At 41.4% G+C, this 17,228-nt stretch overlaps 1 protein-coding gene across 1 annotated transcript; it reads left to right on the forward strand.

Moving 5' to 3' along the window:
* The first annotated feature begins 636 nt into the window (after positions 1–636).
* tnk1 (tyrosine kinase, non-receptor, 1) lies at positions 637–16,890 on the forward strand. The gene is made up of 14 exons (XM_058068998.2): positions 637–938; positions 6,931–7,094; positions 9,201–9,271; positions 9,507–9,695; positions 10,250–10,402; positions 10,478–10,755; positions 11,834–11,960; positions 12,051–12,197; positions 12,271–12,365; positions 12,440–12,679; positions 12,754–12,821; positions 14,541–15,022; positions 15,094–15,189; positions 16,562–16,890. The coding sequence occupies exons 2-14, from the start codon at positions 6,938–6,940 to the stop codon at positions 16,736–16,738; spliced, it is 2,280 nt and encodes a 759-aa protein (XP_057924981.2). The 5' UTR covers positions 637–938; positions 6,931–6,937; the 3' UTR covers positions 16,739–16,890.
* The last annotated feature ends 338 nt before the right edge of the window (positions 16,891–17,228 follow it).

Here is a 17,228-nt window from a genome sequence, read left to right on the forward strand (position 1 = left end):
TTTTTTAGTATTATAGTATTTTTAAGTATTATGCACTTCAATTGATATACATTATTTCTGTTAAGATAATATTTAATAATTCAATAAAATTGTAACATTTTATTATATATATTTTAAGTTGAACAAATATTTACCAATGATATAATATATAAATATAATAAAATAAGAATACTAAAATTATATAGTACATATTTATGTACTGTGCTTAATGGATTATTTTGAATTAATTGAATAATATTAAATGATATAAAATATATTAAAATCATAGGACATCATAGACATTATAATTCATTGTAATGATAACTTGTTTATAAAAAGTATATATAATAATTATTATTAATTATTGTAATAATTACTATTAATTCATTAATTTTCTACCGATTATGATAATTATATAACAATAATAACAACACTTTCTATTCATGTTTTCAGTATTTCAGTATGTGATTAAGTACAAAAACCTTTTGAGCTATCTAGTAATATAAGGTTGTATTATTATAATTAAATACAATAATAATGTGATTTTAAAATGAAAAATGTTCGTCAGGAATAAATTAAATAATCGAAACTGCTGTCAATTGAGGTTGAGCATGACCGGAAAAGGCGTGGCTTATTGCGAAAATGGGCGGGGTGTAAAACCAGTCGTACACAGGTAGATTCTCTCCTGCGACGAGCTTGTTGTGTTGCTCGCGTGGAGTTGGAAGAGAAAGATTTTAGAAGCTTCACTTCCCAGTGGATTAAATACAAAAAGGACAACAGAGAATTTACGGGGTTGTGACACCCAGAGAGGAGTTTTCCAGTATTTCTTAGAGGACTTTAGTCAGGAAGTCGTCAGCCTGCCTGGACCTTTCATGCCGTCATGGGTCGCTTGTCACAGGGCGTGTTTGGTTGAGAAATCGCTGCCAACAGCTCACATACTCACCTACTGTTAATGAACGGTAAGTTTTCCAGCAACATATCACATTTGCTTCTTTATTTAGGCGGTTTAGACTCACTTTGTTTGGTAAGACGCGATTCGCAGCATCAATAAACCACACTGATAGCTGCATGTATTGTAAAGTTGCCTAAAGTTACCTAGTACCTAAACATGTCTCTTTGAATATGTGCTTTTTGTAATTTAATTCATAATCTAAATGATTAATTAAGTTTGCTGCTGTTTTAAGTATTTTATTTAAGCATACATACATAAAATATGACATTAAAATATATATTTTAATGATATATATTTATATATAATATATATTTATATACAATATATATTATATCATTGTATTTTTGAAATTGCGAATATTGAAATGTCAAACTATTAATGTCAATGAAATAATCCAAAAGGTATGTAATTAAAAATCTTTTGTGTAGTAGTAATGTTTCAATTTGAAAATATTTGTGTAAAATGTTACACAATCAAACAAAACTATTTTTTATTGTTGTTGTTTTTGTACAGTCAAAACTTGTACACCCCAGTTTTTATTAATGTTTCTTTCATTGAAAATCTTGCCTTGTTTTGGTACAGTATTGCACATAACAAAGTGGGCTCTGTAATGTGTCATCCCGCGAAATCGAATGTTCAAACAAAGCAGCCGAGGTGTTGCTGACTCACTCTCCATGCGCTTTTAATTGAATGACATAAACAACATAAGAAGCATATATAATTACGCTAAGAGATGTGATCATTGAAAAAAAATATAATTTGGAATGTCAAATGAGGGCTGCACGGCGGTCAAGTGGTTAGCGCGCAGACCTCACAGCTTTCGAGACCCGACTTCAATCCCACTCTCTGCCATCTTCTGTGTGGAGTTTGCATGTTCTCCCTGTGCATGCGTGGGTTTTCTCCGGGTACTCCGGTTTCCTCCCACATTCAAAAAAACATGCTAGGTTTATTGGCGCCTCCAAATTGTCCATAGGTATGAATGTGAGTGTGAATGGTTGTTTGGCTATATGTGCCCTGTGATTGGCTTGGCAGGGTACAGGGTGTACCCCGCTTCTCGCCCAAAGACAGCTGGGATAGGCTCCAGCAAAATGAATGAATGAATGAATGAGTGTGAAATGAAAGCAATAATGATATAAAGTCATATTTTGTACTTTTGAATAACATTAACCTAATTTGAAATTTGTTTCTGTGTGCTAGTTGCCTTTTTATCCTATTTGCTTTTTTGTGCTTGAGTTGTTGGGGGTTGAAAACAATGGCCACTCACACCCTGAAGTGAACATTGACATGCTGTCACTGTGTATGTGCTTGTTCAGCATTAGCTGTGGTTGGGAGGGCAAGGTGAGTAGCGGGGTGGAGACATTAAAATGCAGGGGCATTTGAGAGTTGTTGGTATAATGAATGGGAAATGGGCATTTGTTCAAGGTAGACTGTTCTACCTTCTTTGTAAGAAGGTGTTTGCTTTACAACAAAGCAGCTCAAGTTTAGCGTAACACATCACTACAAGTGCAACTGCAGCTAATGAGAGCAAAGAAGACGTTACCAATTCAGCGAAGCCATAGCAAACAACCCGGCATGTGAAGAAGTCTGCGACCGAGTGGATCGCTTGGAAATGCTGGCTGTTAAACACGGTGGGAGACCAGAGGTGTTGCAATCTGCGTCCAACGACCCATCATACAAACCACCGTGCAGGACGATAGTGATGACCAACATCAGCCAGACGACAGCAAGAAGAAAAGCATAGTTAAGGTGTTGGTGGAGGATTTGCCCAACTGTCTTGCTATAACCGGAGATCTCTGGACCTCAACTAACGTGACTGCTATTTTGTCATTTCCAGCAAGACAACCAATTTCCCCGCAGAATATGCCTCATTGAACGCATCGATTAACACGTCCAGTCATGTTTTAGAACAACAACAAGGGTGTGGTTTACGGTTCTGTCAGCGCCAGACTGCTGGATAGAGGCAGTGATTAACACCGGGATGTGTCAACATGCAACCGGGGAATATTTTATTGACGAGGTTACAGAACTGTTGCTGGATTCAAAAACCTGCAGTACAAGAATAACAGACCGAGAAGCGATGACTTCCAACCTTGTTTGGCACAAAGAAGGATAAGTTGGACTGATACGTGTTGTGAGAGAATACTTGGGGTAACTCTCGCTGAGCATCCATTTTTTATCAACAGTACATATTCCCTTGGCTACAAAAGCTGACACATGCAATGAAGTTAGTTGAAGAGGAGACGGATGGATGAACACCTTGAATGTGAACAACTTCCTGAAAGAGGGACGGACAGGAAGTGACGTCCGGGGCGCAAAGTTGAGTTTCGTGGGCCACAAGTAGCCTGTGTTTTATTTCTTGTTATTTATTAGGGATTCAATAATTCGATACCAAAGATGTTGTGTTTTTTTTTGTATTGAGGCACTAATGGATGTCACTTTTAAAGGGGACCTATGATGCCTTTTCCACTTTTCTGACCTATAAATGTAGTTAGAATGTTGTATTCTGGTGTTAAACCATTCATAGACATTGAAACCACTCAAAGTGATGAGGTTTGAGCAAAATATTAACATAAAAAAATGTAATTTAAAGTCATGACAAATGTTATTTTATGAAAATAACATTGTAATATTAGACAAAGTCATAATTACCAGAAGAAAGTAAAATAAAGTAAAAAGCAAAAACATCAAATTCTAAAGAGAAAACAGTCGCAATTTTATAAGCATAAACTTGTAATACTCTGAGGAAACATGATTTTTATTTCTCATTTTAGTAGCACATTAAAGCATTATGGTGCTTTTTCCCACTTTTCTGACCTATAAACGTAATTCGAATATTGATTCTGGTGTTAAACCATGCCAAAGTGATGAGGTTTGAGCATTTGGAAGTGAGCCCTAAGAGAAGTTTTGGATGGTTCAAAACACTCTGTTTCAAAAGGCGTGGTAAAACTGCCACTTTGTGATGTCACAGAGAGGCAAACTTCCTTATATGGGCATGGCTGTAAGCCAGATAAGCTCTCTGCCCTCCCCCAAGTTCTGCTTTTCTGTTTACGCCGCTAGCAATGGCTCGTAAGGGAAAGCCACATTTGTTTCCAATTCCTAAATTGCCACCATCAAGTGGACAGAGTTCCTGATTCCCTACCAGCAAAAGAAATACATTTTAATCCGTCAACGGCATTTCACACTGGACTGTTTAGTGAACATAGGCTACTATGCAGCTGGACTAGCCCACAAACATGCTAAAGTCCTACGCCTTTCCAACGTTACTTGGTGGTTTGGAAGAGTCAGAAGGGCAAGCAGTAAGTAACAGTTTATCAGTGTCCTGTCTTTATTTTGGGTAAGTCATGGAGCAAAAGCGCTTACATACAGGGGTTGTTTCCCACCAACAATTGGTGGCTCAACCTAAGGTTTTTAAACACTGGTAGTGGATTAATTAGACGTTACCATGCTGTAGAAAATGCTAAAGCAACTTACCATTGAGAGACATCTTGAAGTAACCTATTTTACTCTTTTAAATGTGTACACATTTACTGTAACATAATATCAACATCCTGATATGTCCATAAGTTAGTTGTCCAACTACTGGGACAAAATGACAAAATGCTGATTCTTTTTCATTTTGTGGTCATTTAAAAATTTTCCAAATATTTTTCTTGTTACGTAATCTTGGTACATTTTCTCCACTTATTATGACTTTCATTCTCATATTTTGACATTAATCCCATAATATTATAACATTTCCAGCAAACTAATGTAGTTTCTGGTAATATTACAAGTTAAAAGTTTTCTTTTTTCTTTTTCTAGATTGGCGATATTTTCCTTCATGCTTTGATTCAGAATATCATGCGCAGTGTTCCTGATGCATGGATATAGAAAGTGTTTTCAGGAATTTGAGCATTACTCACACTTGAAAACAGACGGCTATTATTTTGAACACAACAAAAGTTACTTTGATGTAAAAGAACCATTTTGTGTTGCTTATGTTGGTACATTTGTGTCAAAGTGGAACTTGTGCTTTTCAGAAAAAGCTGCTTTTCTCCCTTTTAGTGTGGAACTGATATTTTCTTGAAACTTACATACTATGTTCTACTGATTACTAAAGAACGGAAAAAGGTAGAAACTTGTATTTTTCTGATGAAAGACAGGAGTTTAAAGCCTTCTTTTGAGATGTTTATATAGTCTTATACTGTATATTTTATTTTCTTAAATTTGAAAAATGTGGAAGTAGGGTACACATTGTAAAGAAAAAGAGATAGTGGTGTGTCACACATGTCCAACAGATGAGAACATGGCCTTTTTTATCAGTGGCCAGGCAGGTTAAAGATTGATGGGTATGTACATAAAGTAGGTAAAAAGAATGCAAGACTGGCAGACAGAGCAGCTCTTCTGCTTGATTGACGGACACAATTTTCGGTGACTGCCTCATTCTTGTCAGTGCATACGCTGCTCATTGCACAAGTGCAAGGACGAGAGGTTGTGTTGGTTACTTAGTGGGATTAGACTATGTAAAAAACAAAAGAAATATACATACACTTGTATGTATACACATTTACTGGGACATAATATCAACATCCTGATGTGTCCATTAGTTAGTTGTCCAACTACTGGGACAAAATGACAAAATGCTGATTCCTTTTCATTTTGTGGTCGTTTTTAAAATATTCCAAATATTTTTCTTTTTAAATAATCTTGGTACATTTTCTTTTCTGACTTCATTCTCATATTTCGACATTTTTCCCATAATCTTATAACTTTTCCAGCAAACTAATGTAGTTTCTGGTAATATTACAAGTTAAAAGTAACTTTTTCTTAAACTTTATGCTACTAAAATGACATTTTTGAGTTTATTCTCATCAAAATTACCACATTTGTTTTCTCTTTACAATATGACTTTTGTCTCTTTAATATTTAAACTTTATTCTGGTAAAATGAGAACTTTTTTCCACAGCCTAATTTTCTAAAAATGTACCGTATTTTCCGGACTTTAAGGCGCTCCGGAATATAAGTCGCACAAGGCTAAAAATGCATTTAGGTAGAAAAAAACATACATAAGTATACTGGAGTATAAGTCGCATTTTTTGCAGGTAATTTATTTTACAAGCTATGTGACATAAACAGACATTACATCCTCTTGGAAGGCAAGTTCTAACAATAAAAGAATAGAGAACAGGCTGAATAGGTGTAAGATATGCTAACACAATCGTTATTCAGCTACACAAAAAATAAACATGAACAGAAAATGTGTCCAGTGTTTATGTAACATAAACACTTTTTTTCATTTATAAGTCGCTCTGGAGTATAAGTCCCAGGAACAGTCAATCTATGAAAAAAAGTGCAACTTATAGCCCAGAAAATACAGTATTTGTTGTTTTTAATATCATTAAATAATAATAATCTCAATGTTATGCTACTAAAATGTTGTATTTTTCCATGATATTATGACATTATTCTCGTTGAATATTTGCCTGGTAAAATGACTGCTGTTTTTTTCCATTTTTGCTGTTGTTTGTTTAGTTTACTTGTTAAAGTCTAGTTTCAGAATTTGCTATGGGCCAATAAAAACACAAATGGCCCCCATGCTCCACTTTGGACATCCCTGCAGCACAGACACTAGTGGTGAAATACTGGGATAGGCTCCAGCATGCCTTGTGAGTATAAGCGGTAGAAAATTAATGAAGTTATTGTATTGTTGTCGCTGATATTACTAGCACAAAATATTGATATTGCAATGTATCCTATCTTTGATGATGCAGTATCAATACTGGAGGTGGTAAAAAAAAAATATATCGCTATGGCAATGTGTGTATGGTTAGCACATACGTCTTACGGTTAAGTTCCTGTCACATGACTACGCCCACATCACAGAAACCCATGCATGGTACAAAAGGAAGCACCACCCCCACACCCTCCAGGCTGGGAGGGTAACGCTGGGTGTTATCCATACACTTTCCCACTGTAAACAATCAACAAGCCAATGTTGGGATTCTTTCCCCTCCCTGCAGGCAGCCGATGGACCCGGACACCCAATGGCTGTACCAGCTCCTGGCAGACGTGCAGCTGGAGAAGTTCTACCTGCGCGTCAGAGACGGCCTCAACATCACACGGCTCGAGCACTTCGCCTACGTCAAAGAGGCCGACCTCGAGCAGATCGGCATCAGCAAACCCGGTGAGGCTCTGTGGCGCCCCCTTGTGCACGTTCCATCATAATGCATAGGAATGATTTGGATATCAATATTGTATTGTTAGGTCTTAAGATACGGTATTCAAAATATCAATATTTCAACATACTGTCGTCCCTCGGTCATCACGGTTGTGATTCGAGACCCAACCGTGATAAGTGAATTTCCACAGAGTAGGATTCGATGTTAATAAATTGAATATTTTGGTAGTTATGGCATAGAAAACATGTTAACATTCTTTGAAATACCTTTTAACACAATTCGAGGCCACAAGACATAACCTAACACCCCTATAGTCACCTTTATAATATAATCTTTGAAATACGTTTTAACGCTATTAGAGCCCACAAGACATAACCTAACACCCCTATAGTCACCTTTATAATATAATCTTTGAAATACGTTTTAACGCTATTAGAGCCCACAAGACATAATCTAACACCCCTATAGTCACCTTTACACTACAATCTTTGAAAACCCTTTTTAACACTATTGGAGCCCATAAGACATAACCTAACACCCCTATAGTCACCTTTACACTTCAATCTTTGAAAAACCGTTTTAACACTATTAGAGCCCACAAGACATAACCTAACACCCCTATAGTGACTTACAGTACAATATTTGAAAAACCTTTTTAACACTATTAGAGCCCACAAGACATAATCTAACACCCATATAGTCACCTTTACACTACAATCTTTGAAAAACCTTTTTAACACTATTAGAGTCCACAAGACATAATCTAACACCCCTATAGCCACCTTTACACTTTACCAATTTTTAGACATAAATAAGATAAAACAGACTCACACTTTAGCAGTTCCTTGTTCCTTTTTACGGGACAGCGTACTTCCTGCTTTGGCTATTGTGTCATCAATGTGGGCACATATAGACAAACAACCATTCACACTCACATTCATACCTATGGACAATTTGGAGTCACCAATTAACCTAGCATGTTTTTGGAATGTGGGAGGAAACCGGAGTACCCGGAGAAAATGCAAACTCCACACAGAGATGGCCGAGGGTGGAATTGAACCCTGGTCTCCTAGCTGTGAGGTCTGAGCGCTAACCACAAGACCGCCATGCCAGCCCCGTAGCTTGTCTTACTCCTAGTAATTAGAGAGGGGTACCTTTCATATGGCAACCGAACTTGTAGCAATACCCGTCTCAACGGTACCAATTTCCGATACTTGTGTGCGTTTATATAGTAATAAATGCAAATTTGCTCATTTATATTTTGCTATGCTTTTATATTTATCTCTTGCTATGTCACACACACACACAAAGTGCAGTTTTTAAGCTTTTTTTTTTATTAAGAAAAAAAGCCAAAACAAAAAAAGTGATTCCCCTCCCGTTAAAACATAACTGAGATGAATTTAGATCTATCAGTGTGGAAAAGGTCATAAAGCCATTTCTAAAGCTTTGGGACTCCAGCCAACCACAGTGAGCACCATTATCCACAAATGACCAAAACATGGAACAGTGGTAAACCTTCCCAGGAGTGGCCGGCCAACCAAAATGACCCCATGAGCGCAGCCGCGACTCATCCGAGAGGTCACAAAAGACCCCACAACAACATCCAAAGAAGTGCAGGCCTCACTTGCCTCAGTTGAGGTCAGTGTTCATGACTCCAGTATAAGAAAGACACTGGGCCAAAACGGCCTGCATGGCAGAGTTCCAAGACCAAAACCACTGCTGAACAAAAAGAACATTAAGGCTGATCTCCATGAAAACATCTTGATGATCCCCAAGACCTTTGGGAAAATACTCTTTGAAAAATGTCGAGGAGCAATCAGCACTGAACTGCTGCGGAAAGTTTTGAAAGAACTGAACATAATGTCAAGACTGGACGGACAAAAAAACTTGCCATACGGAGTTATTCCAACAATTCCAGGGTGTACCCCGCCTCTCGCCCGACGACAGCTGGGATAGGCTCCAGCACCTTCGCAACCCTCGTGAGGATAAGCGGTAGAAAACGAATGAATGTATCTTCATCAGTGTCATACTGCAATTTTTGGCAAGAGGGTTTTTAATCAAATGTCAATTTCTATCATTTCATGTTGTTGTTGTTTTTTTTTCTTTTTAAGCACAAAGACGATTATGGGATGCACTAAAACGCCACAAGACCTCACAAAGCTCGCGGTCGTGGATGCCAAAGGTATGAAATATTGTCCACCAATACTCTTACAAAACCACTTGTTGCTAGGCAGACTTCGTTACACTCTCTAAATAAAATAGCACCACAATTCAACACAATCAAACGACAAAATGTGCTATTAGTTTTTGGAGAGGTGTGCTATTATTTTTTTCCCCCCTCAGTCTTACAGTAACACTTATCAGTTCCGAAATGATACTGCTATGATATGCTGTGATCATGCCAATAATTCACACAGGGGTCCAGCCGATGTCAAGATGGAGGGGAGCAGTGGAGCAGCGGTGGTCCTGCCCAGAACCAGGAAGGCAGCAGCCGGGCTCTGCCCAGTTTAATCCAGGATAGTGAGCTGGTTCTGGGGGAGAAATTGGGCTCCGGGTCCTTTGGTGTGGTGAAAAGGGGACAGTGGCATACCCCCACCGGACGAGTCGTAAGGAAAAAGAATAGTTTGATAGTTACATGCAGCATTTTGATACTAAATATTTGGACTTTTGGAAGACAAAATCAAAATATTGCAATGTGTTGTTTGTCACGGTTTAGGGAGGGACAAATATTGATATGGTGATGCACGGTATCCTCAGCTTTGATGATACATAATCAATACAAGGGGTGGGGTGTTTTAGGATATGGTGCAATAGCAGGGGGGAAAATATCAATATATGTATCATCATCTCCTACAATACAGTATCAATACCAAGGGTTGTAAAAAAAATAAAATAAAACAACGGTTTGTATTGTATCGTTATTGCTTATAATACAGTATTGATGCCAAGGGTGGTACAAAATATCAATATTGCAATGTTTGGTATCATTATCACTTATGATACAGTATCATAACAAGGGATTGACAAAAATCAACATAATAGGAACACACAACCAAATAACAAAATACTAAATGTAAATATATTTTTTAAATAAGGAAAATAGGGTTGAAAATTAATACAAAAATACATTTAAAAAAAATAGTTTTTCAATTTTTTTCAGCTTCCTGTGGCGGTAAAGTCCCTACGGAGCAGCATGTGCAAGCAGACGGAAACGCTAACAGACTTCCTGCTGGAAGTGACCACCATGCAGTCGCTGGACCACCCCCACATCATACGGCTGTACGGTGTGGTGCTCACCCAGCCCCTCAAAATGGTAGGACCGCCCATCCTGGCCTGGAGACCCCATTTTGCGTTCAACATAAATACTGTTGATTGATACCGTTTCCAGGTAACAGAGCTAGCCCCCCAGGGTTCCCTGTACGACATGCTACGCTTGCGTCAGTTCGAGTACCCGCTGGTGCGCTTGTGGCTATTTGCCACCCAAATCGCGGCAGGTATGGACTACCTGGAGACCCGCCGCTTCATCCATAGGGACCTGGCGGCTAGGAATGTTCTGCTGGCTTCCAAAGAGATTATCAAGATTGGGGATTTTGGCCTGATGAGGGGCCTGAGTCAAGATGCAGACCACTACGTCATGTCAGCGCATAGGCGGATCCCATTCGCATGGTGAGGACTGTTTGATTGTTGCATTTGGGCACATCCCAAATATTGGGGGCGGGGGACAGTCGCCACTACGCACAGATGACGACATACTGTTTGAACTGCTACGTTTGGCTGCAACCCAATGGGGATCGGGGGGGGGTCGCCACCAAGCACAGGTGACTACTTTCAGTGGTACTGTTTTTACGGTTGTGTTTGAGCACACCCCAAAAACTGGTGGCAGGATGTGGTCACCCCTGGGGGCAAAAACTTTGGGGGTGCACACATATTTCAAGTGTTACCGCAGATGACTACTTTTAGTGGTGACGCTATACTGTTTGAACAGTTACGTTTGGGCGCACCCCAAAAATTGGGGTTAGGGGGTAGTCACCACTATGCACAGATGGCTACTTGTAGTGGTGACTATACACCGTTTGAACAGTGTAACATGGTAGACAATTGGAAAATGTGTGCACCCCCAAAGTTTTTGCCCCCAAGGCTGACCGCCCCCTTCCCCGACCACACAACGGTGATTATGTTGACGTTTGCAAAGTAGCTAACGTCAAAGTTTACTAAAAGCAACGTCAACGTGTCCCTCAAAGGTTTGCCCGTGGATGGCCAGCCCAGAGTATGTTAAAATGTTTTTCGACATTCCCCCAAAAATTGGGGCTGAGGGTGACTGCCCCACATACACTACATGGGGAGTAGCTGTCTGTTTCCTGAAAGCACTCAGCTTACCTTAATGGGGCGTAGCTAAGCTAGAGGTACACTAATAACGTGGAGAAATGCTGTCCCCCAATGTTTTTGTCCCTGGGGTGAGTGCCACCCACAACTGTACCCACGTAAATAAGCTGACTTGGGCGGTAGCAAAAGATGACTAAAGTTAACTAATAACAATGTCAAATGTCCTCTCAAATTTGGGGCCTGGGGTGACCACCCCACCTTCTGGGACCCCACAATCCCCTCGGCTAACTTTGACCTTAAGGGAGAGTGGCCGAGATTCACTAAGTAAAAAACTGTTGTGCCACCCAAGTTGTTGTACCTGGCTGGGCCACCACCCTATTTTCAGGATAAAATTTAAGGTTTTTGTCCCCATGGGTTCCAGGTGCGCTCCTGAGAGTCTCCGTGTGGGCTCCTTCTCTCATTCCTCTGATGTGTGGATGTTTGGTGTGACCCTGTGGGAGATGTTCACCTACTGTGAAGAGCCTTGGTTCGGTCTGTCAGGAAAACAAGTAAGGGCTTGACCGCCATAATCGTAACAGAACACGGGACGACACCCCGCCCATGTGTTAGCCTGAAGTGAAAGTATGTTTGGAATCCAGATCCTGTGGCGTGTCGAACGGGAGGGGGAACGCTTGCAGAAACCACCGGATTGTCCCCAGGAGATGTATGGCATCATGAGGAAGTGCTGGCCGTGCAACCCAGCGGAGCGGCCCACTTTTGCTCATCTTATTACCATGGTGGCGGAGGTAAAAAGCAGGAACGGTATAAGCAATTGCTTAAAAAGCAGGACTGCCTTTTCACGCCAATCTTCTTATTCAGGCTAAACCGATGGAAGTCCAAGCGACAAGGGAGTTCTCAGAACCCAGAAAACTTGCGCTTCTGCCCCATGACCTTGTGACCGTTGTAGAACACGGGTAAGAAACTAAATAAGAGTGGGTCATATGGGGAAATGAACTAATTTGACTCCTTGACTCGCCACCCTGCGCAGCCTGGAGCTCAGCGAGTGGCGGGGCCAGAACCAGAGAACACTAAATGTCGGATGGTTCCCCCCGAGCATCATTGTACCGCCGACACCTGCGGCTTCTGCTGTTGGCACCCCCGCTACCTCCTCCAGTAACCCAGCACCTGTGAACTACATCTCCCCGCCACTGAATGGGAGTCTGCACCACACCGCGCATGGAGACATCCATCCGGATCGTAGCTGGGGAACGCCTGAGACCCTGGACGAGTCAGTGACTTTTTCATAGCAAGTATTTATAGCAAGTATCCAAAATACTGTATTTACTCTTTTCATGTCTGTAGCACCGGGGGCAGCTTCAGGCAAGGCACTCCCAGGGAGAAGGAGGGATCAAATCTGCAGAAAATGTCAGGTTAGTGACCTTCCCTTAAGTCAGGGATGTCCGAAACCTTTCATCCAGTCGGGCCCAGTGGTGAAAAATGAAACAATGCAACTTTGCCTCTTTGATATTTTCTTTGCCATATACTAGTAGGTGGGGCGGCACGGCGGTTGAGTGGTTAGCGTGCATACCTCACAGCTAGGAGACCTGAGTTCAATTCCACCCTCTGCCATCTCTGTGTGGAGTTTGCATGTTCTCCGCGTGTATGCGTGGGTTTTCTCCGGGTACTCCGGTTTCCTCCCACATTCCAAAAACATGCTAGGTTAATTGGCGACTCCAAATTGTCCGTAGGTATGTCCATAGGAATGTGAGTGTGAATGGTTGTTTGTCTATTATGTGCCCTGTGATTGGCGGGCGACCAGTCCAGGGTGTACCCTGCCTCTCGCCCGAAGACAGCTGGGATAGGCTTCAGCACCCCCCGCGACCCTCGTGACCCAGGCTGGGCAAACTCTCATGCACCCTAGAGCTGGTCCAGTGTTCCGCGACCTGGACAAAAACTGCATTACACCTCTTGTAGCAGAGGTTCAATCAACGGCCGCACCCTGGAATAGACTTTTCCAGGGAGGCCGAGGAGTTTGAGCGAGTTTGAGCCCCCGTATAGACCACCAACCCGGTCTTCCAATCCAATGGTACCATTTTCCTAACTTCCACGCAATGTTGAAGAGACGTGTCAGCCAAGACAGTCCCCCAACATCCAGGGCCTTGAGGAATTCAGGACGAAACTCATCCACTCCCGGAGCTTTGCCACTTAGGAACATTTTGACCACCCCAGATACCTCAGCCACAGTGATGGAAATGTCCATGTATGTATCCTCTGACTCTGCTTCCTGTATGGAAGGTCAGTGGGATTGAGGAAGGCCTCAAAGTATTCCTTCCACCGTCTGACTACATCCGAAGTCGAGGTCAGCAGGCCCCCGTCCCCACTGCGCACTGTGTGGATTGGGGACTACAATGTAAACAAAGAAGTAGAGCTTGGGGGAGGGCAGAGAGCTTATCTGGCTTAAAGCCATGCCCATATAAGGAAGTCCGTCCCTCTGTGACATCACAAAGTGGCAGTTTTACCACGCCTTTTGAAACAGAGTGTTTTGAGCCATCCCAAATTTCTCTTAGGGCTCACTTCCAAATGCTCAAACCTCATCACTTTGGCATGGTTTAATACCAGAATCCAATATTCGAACTACGTTTATAGGTCAGAAAAGTGGGAAAAAGCATCATAGGTCCCCTTTAATGTGCTACTAAAATGAGAAATAAAAATCATGTTTCCTCGGAGTATTACAAGTTCATGCTTATAAAATTGCGACTGTTTTCTCTTTAGAATTTAGAATTTTTCTTTTTACTTTATTTTACTTTCTTCTGGTAATTATGACTTTATTGTCTAATATTAAAATGTTATTTTCATAAAATAACATTACAATTAACAAACATTTAAATTACAATTTTCTTATGTTAATATTTTGACTTAATTCTTGTAAAATTACTGCTTTTTTTCTTTTTGCTGCCGTTGTTTTTTGTGACATGATATTCTTGGATGTGCTGTTTAAAAATAAAAGAGCCATGGGCCGCACAAGGCCCCTTGACCAGCACTTGGGACACCCCTTTGCGCTACATGTTCCCACTCAGGCTGCACGATAGATTCCGTATTTACGGCGCCAGTCTGTTTTCATGGAATAAAATCCTGTACTCTGTCTCTAGGATTTTCCCGAAGCCTGGAGTCTGTCTTAAGCGGCCACCAGTCGCAGTCCCACCCGGTAGGTCCGACCAAAGCCGACCACCGGGGCCGACCCCAAGTGGCGGCAGCCCGAAGCGTGGTGGTGCAGCAGGACCCCCGCCGCTTCAGTGAAGCCAGCATCCAACCTCCTCCCCGACCGCCGCCCCCCAATTTCAAGCGTTTCAACTGGAAGGCACAGAGGCGACCAACAGTCCACCCCACGTCTGTCACGGGTTCCTCTTGGCCTCCTCAGGTGGTGCTGGCCACCCCTTCCTCTTCTTCAGCGCCGCTGCCTGTACCTCATTACCCACCCCCTCCTGCTGTCGGAAGCACCAACTTGGCCAAAATGTCCCACATGGCGCGGTCCACCCCTCAGCTGGACGACGTTGTGGACGGCAGAGAGCGGGTCAGAGAGAGGGAGAAGCCGTCGTACGGCCAGTATACCCGCGACACGCTCATCTCGCAGGTGAGGAACAAGACTTTTCTAGAAGTTTCATCTGGCATTTCAACACAGAGACACTGTCAACCTGCTCCCAGGTGATGGACGCCGTTCATGGAGTGACCATTGATGAAGTTCGAAATGCGCTCCAACGTACTGAATGGAACCCGCTGCGAGCTGAACAGCACCTCAAGGTAAGATAGGGCATCCGCCAAGCGTAGCGCAGAGGTCAGAATTCACCCTTTCCTTCCAACTATTCCCTGCTACTACGGCCACATTTCTCAACCGATTCAAACCATTCCAACATCAACTTCAGGATATTCATGCTACTCGTCACCGCACAAAAATGCCCACATTTTTTCTCCCGGAATGCAAAATTCCTTTGATCTATTTCTGAACCCATTCAGACCCCTTCAGTTCCAACATCAAAGACACATACCAAGAATTCCCACTTTTCCTGATGTGACATCACAAAGGGGCAGTTTTACCACGCCTTCTGAAACCGAGTGTTTTGAGCCATCCCAAACTTCTTTCAGGGCTCCTTTCCAAATGCACAAACCTCATGATCTGAAACGTTAGCATGGTTTAACACCAGAATTCAACATTCTAACTACATTTATAGGTCAGAAAGGGGAAAAGCATCATAGGTCCCCTTTAATATTTCAATTCCTAAAATGAGAAATAAAAATCATGTTTTGTCAGAGTATTCCAAGTTCTCAACACATTCAGACCGTTCCAAAGTCAAAATTCTCAACTCATTTGAGACATTTAGCCTTCCCAGTGCATTGCACATATCATGCTAGGTGTTAGCATGCTAATGTTAGCATTGCTAGCAACATTTGCATAATAGCATTTTTAGGTGTTTTCATGGGTAGACAGATATAAACACTTAACACTACCATGCTAGGTGTTACCATGCTAATGTTAGCATGTTAGCATTGCTAGCAACATTAGCATACTAGCATTCTTAGATGTTTTCATGGTAGACGATATAAACACTTAGCATTACCATGCTAGGTGTTAGCATAATAATGTTAGCATGTTAGCATTGCTAGCAACATTCGCATACTAGCTTTTGTAGGTGTTTTCATGGGTAGACAGATATAAACACTTAGCACTACCATGTTAGGTGTTAGCATGTTAGCATTGCATAAGAAGTTAAGATTAGCATAATAGCATTTTTTGTAATTTCATAAGTAGACACTATATACAGACATAGCACTATCATGTTAGTTGTTGACACGTTAATGTTAGCATTGCTAGCATTAGCATAGTAGCATTTTCATAGCTTGGCTCTTGTTTAAACTATTATACTAGATGTTAGCATGCTAACATTAGCAATTTATCAATATTAGGGATGCGGTAATGCATTTTTGCCCCGATACGAGTACATTTTGTCATTATCTATATTCCTCCACCCATCCACTCTCTTAGGACACCTTGACGACCCATATGGTGTATAATACCTCACATTTCAGGTCTGGATGGCAGCTTTTGGGTTCTGGCTTTACTTTGTGGACTGGGTGCTTCATAGCGCTCATCTCGTGTCATCTCTCTTCCTGCCAGTTGGAGCAGCTGTACTCGCTGAGTCTTTGCTCCAGGGAGGACTGCCTTAGGATCCTCTCCAGGTACCAGTGGAACCTCCAGTTGGCCAGCCGCTACCTGATCCGATGGTCAAGAGAAGACCGCTCCGCTTCCGGAGAGAGGGATCGAACCACAGTTATCTTGGAGAAACGAGTGTAAAAAGCAGCCAAAGAAGCTGGTGCCACTGAAGGAAAACAACATGAAGATGGACCAGGACAATATTATGGGACACCACTTGTGACTTTACATTGACTCGCTACATTTGATGTCGTACTAGTTGTAAATATTGTTTAATAAATTCATCTGCTCCACTCGTGATTTTAATGCCTCTTTCGTACATTCTAGCGTCACATTCTTTTAAGTGACCTCACGCTCTTGTAAAGATACATTTTTGTCAAATGACGACAAATTGTAAAGTTTCTCGTGAAATGTTGACATTCTACCACATACATAACATTTTTACTAACATGGTGACATATTCTACAAATATTCTTGTCCAATTCCAACCAATTCTATAACATATTGTGAAATGACGTCATTGTACAAAGCATTCTTGTAAAATGACAACACTGAAGTACACATTTTTATCAAATTATTACATTCTACTACATAGTCTTGAAAAATTACGACATTTGGCACATTCTTCAAA

Source organism: Doryrhamphus excisus, linkage group LG2, assembly GCF_037039965.1.
Source record: "Doryrhamphus excisus strain RoL-2023G ecotype Guam linkage group LG2, RoL_Dexc_Guam_v1.1, whole genome shotgun sequence".
In the NCBI taxonomy this organism is placed as follows: domain Eukaryota; kingdom Metazoa; phylum Chordata; class Actinopteri; order Syngnathiformes; family Syngnathidae; genus Doryrhamphus; species Doryrhamphus excisus.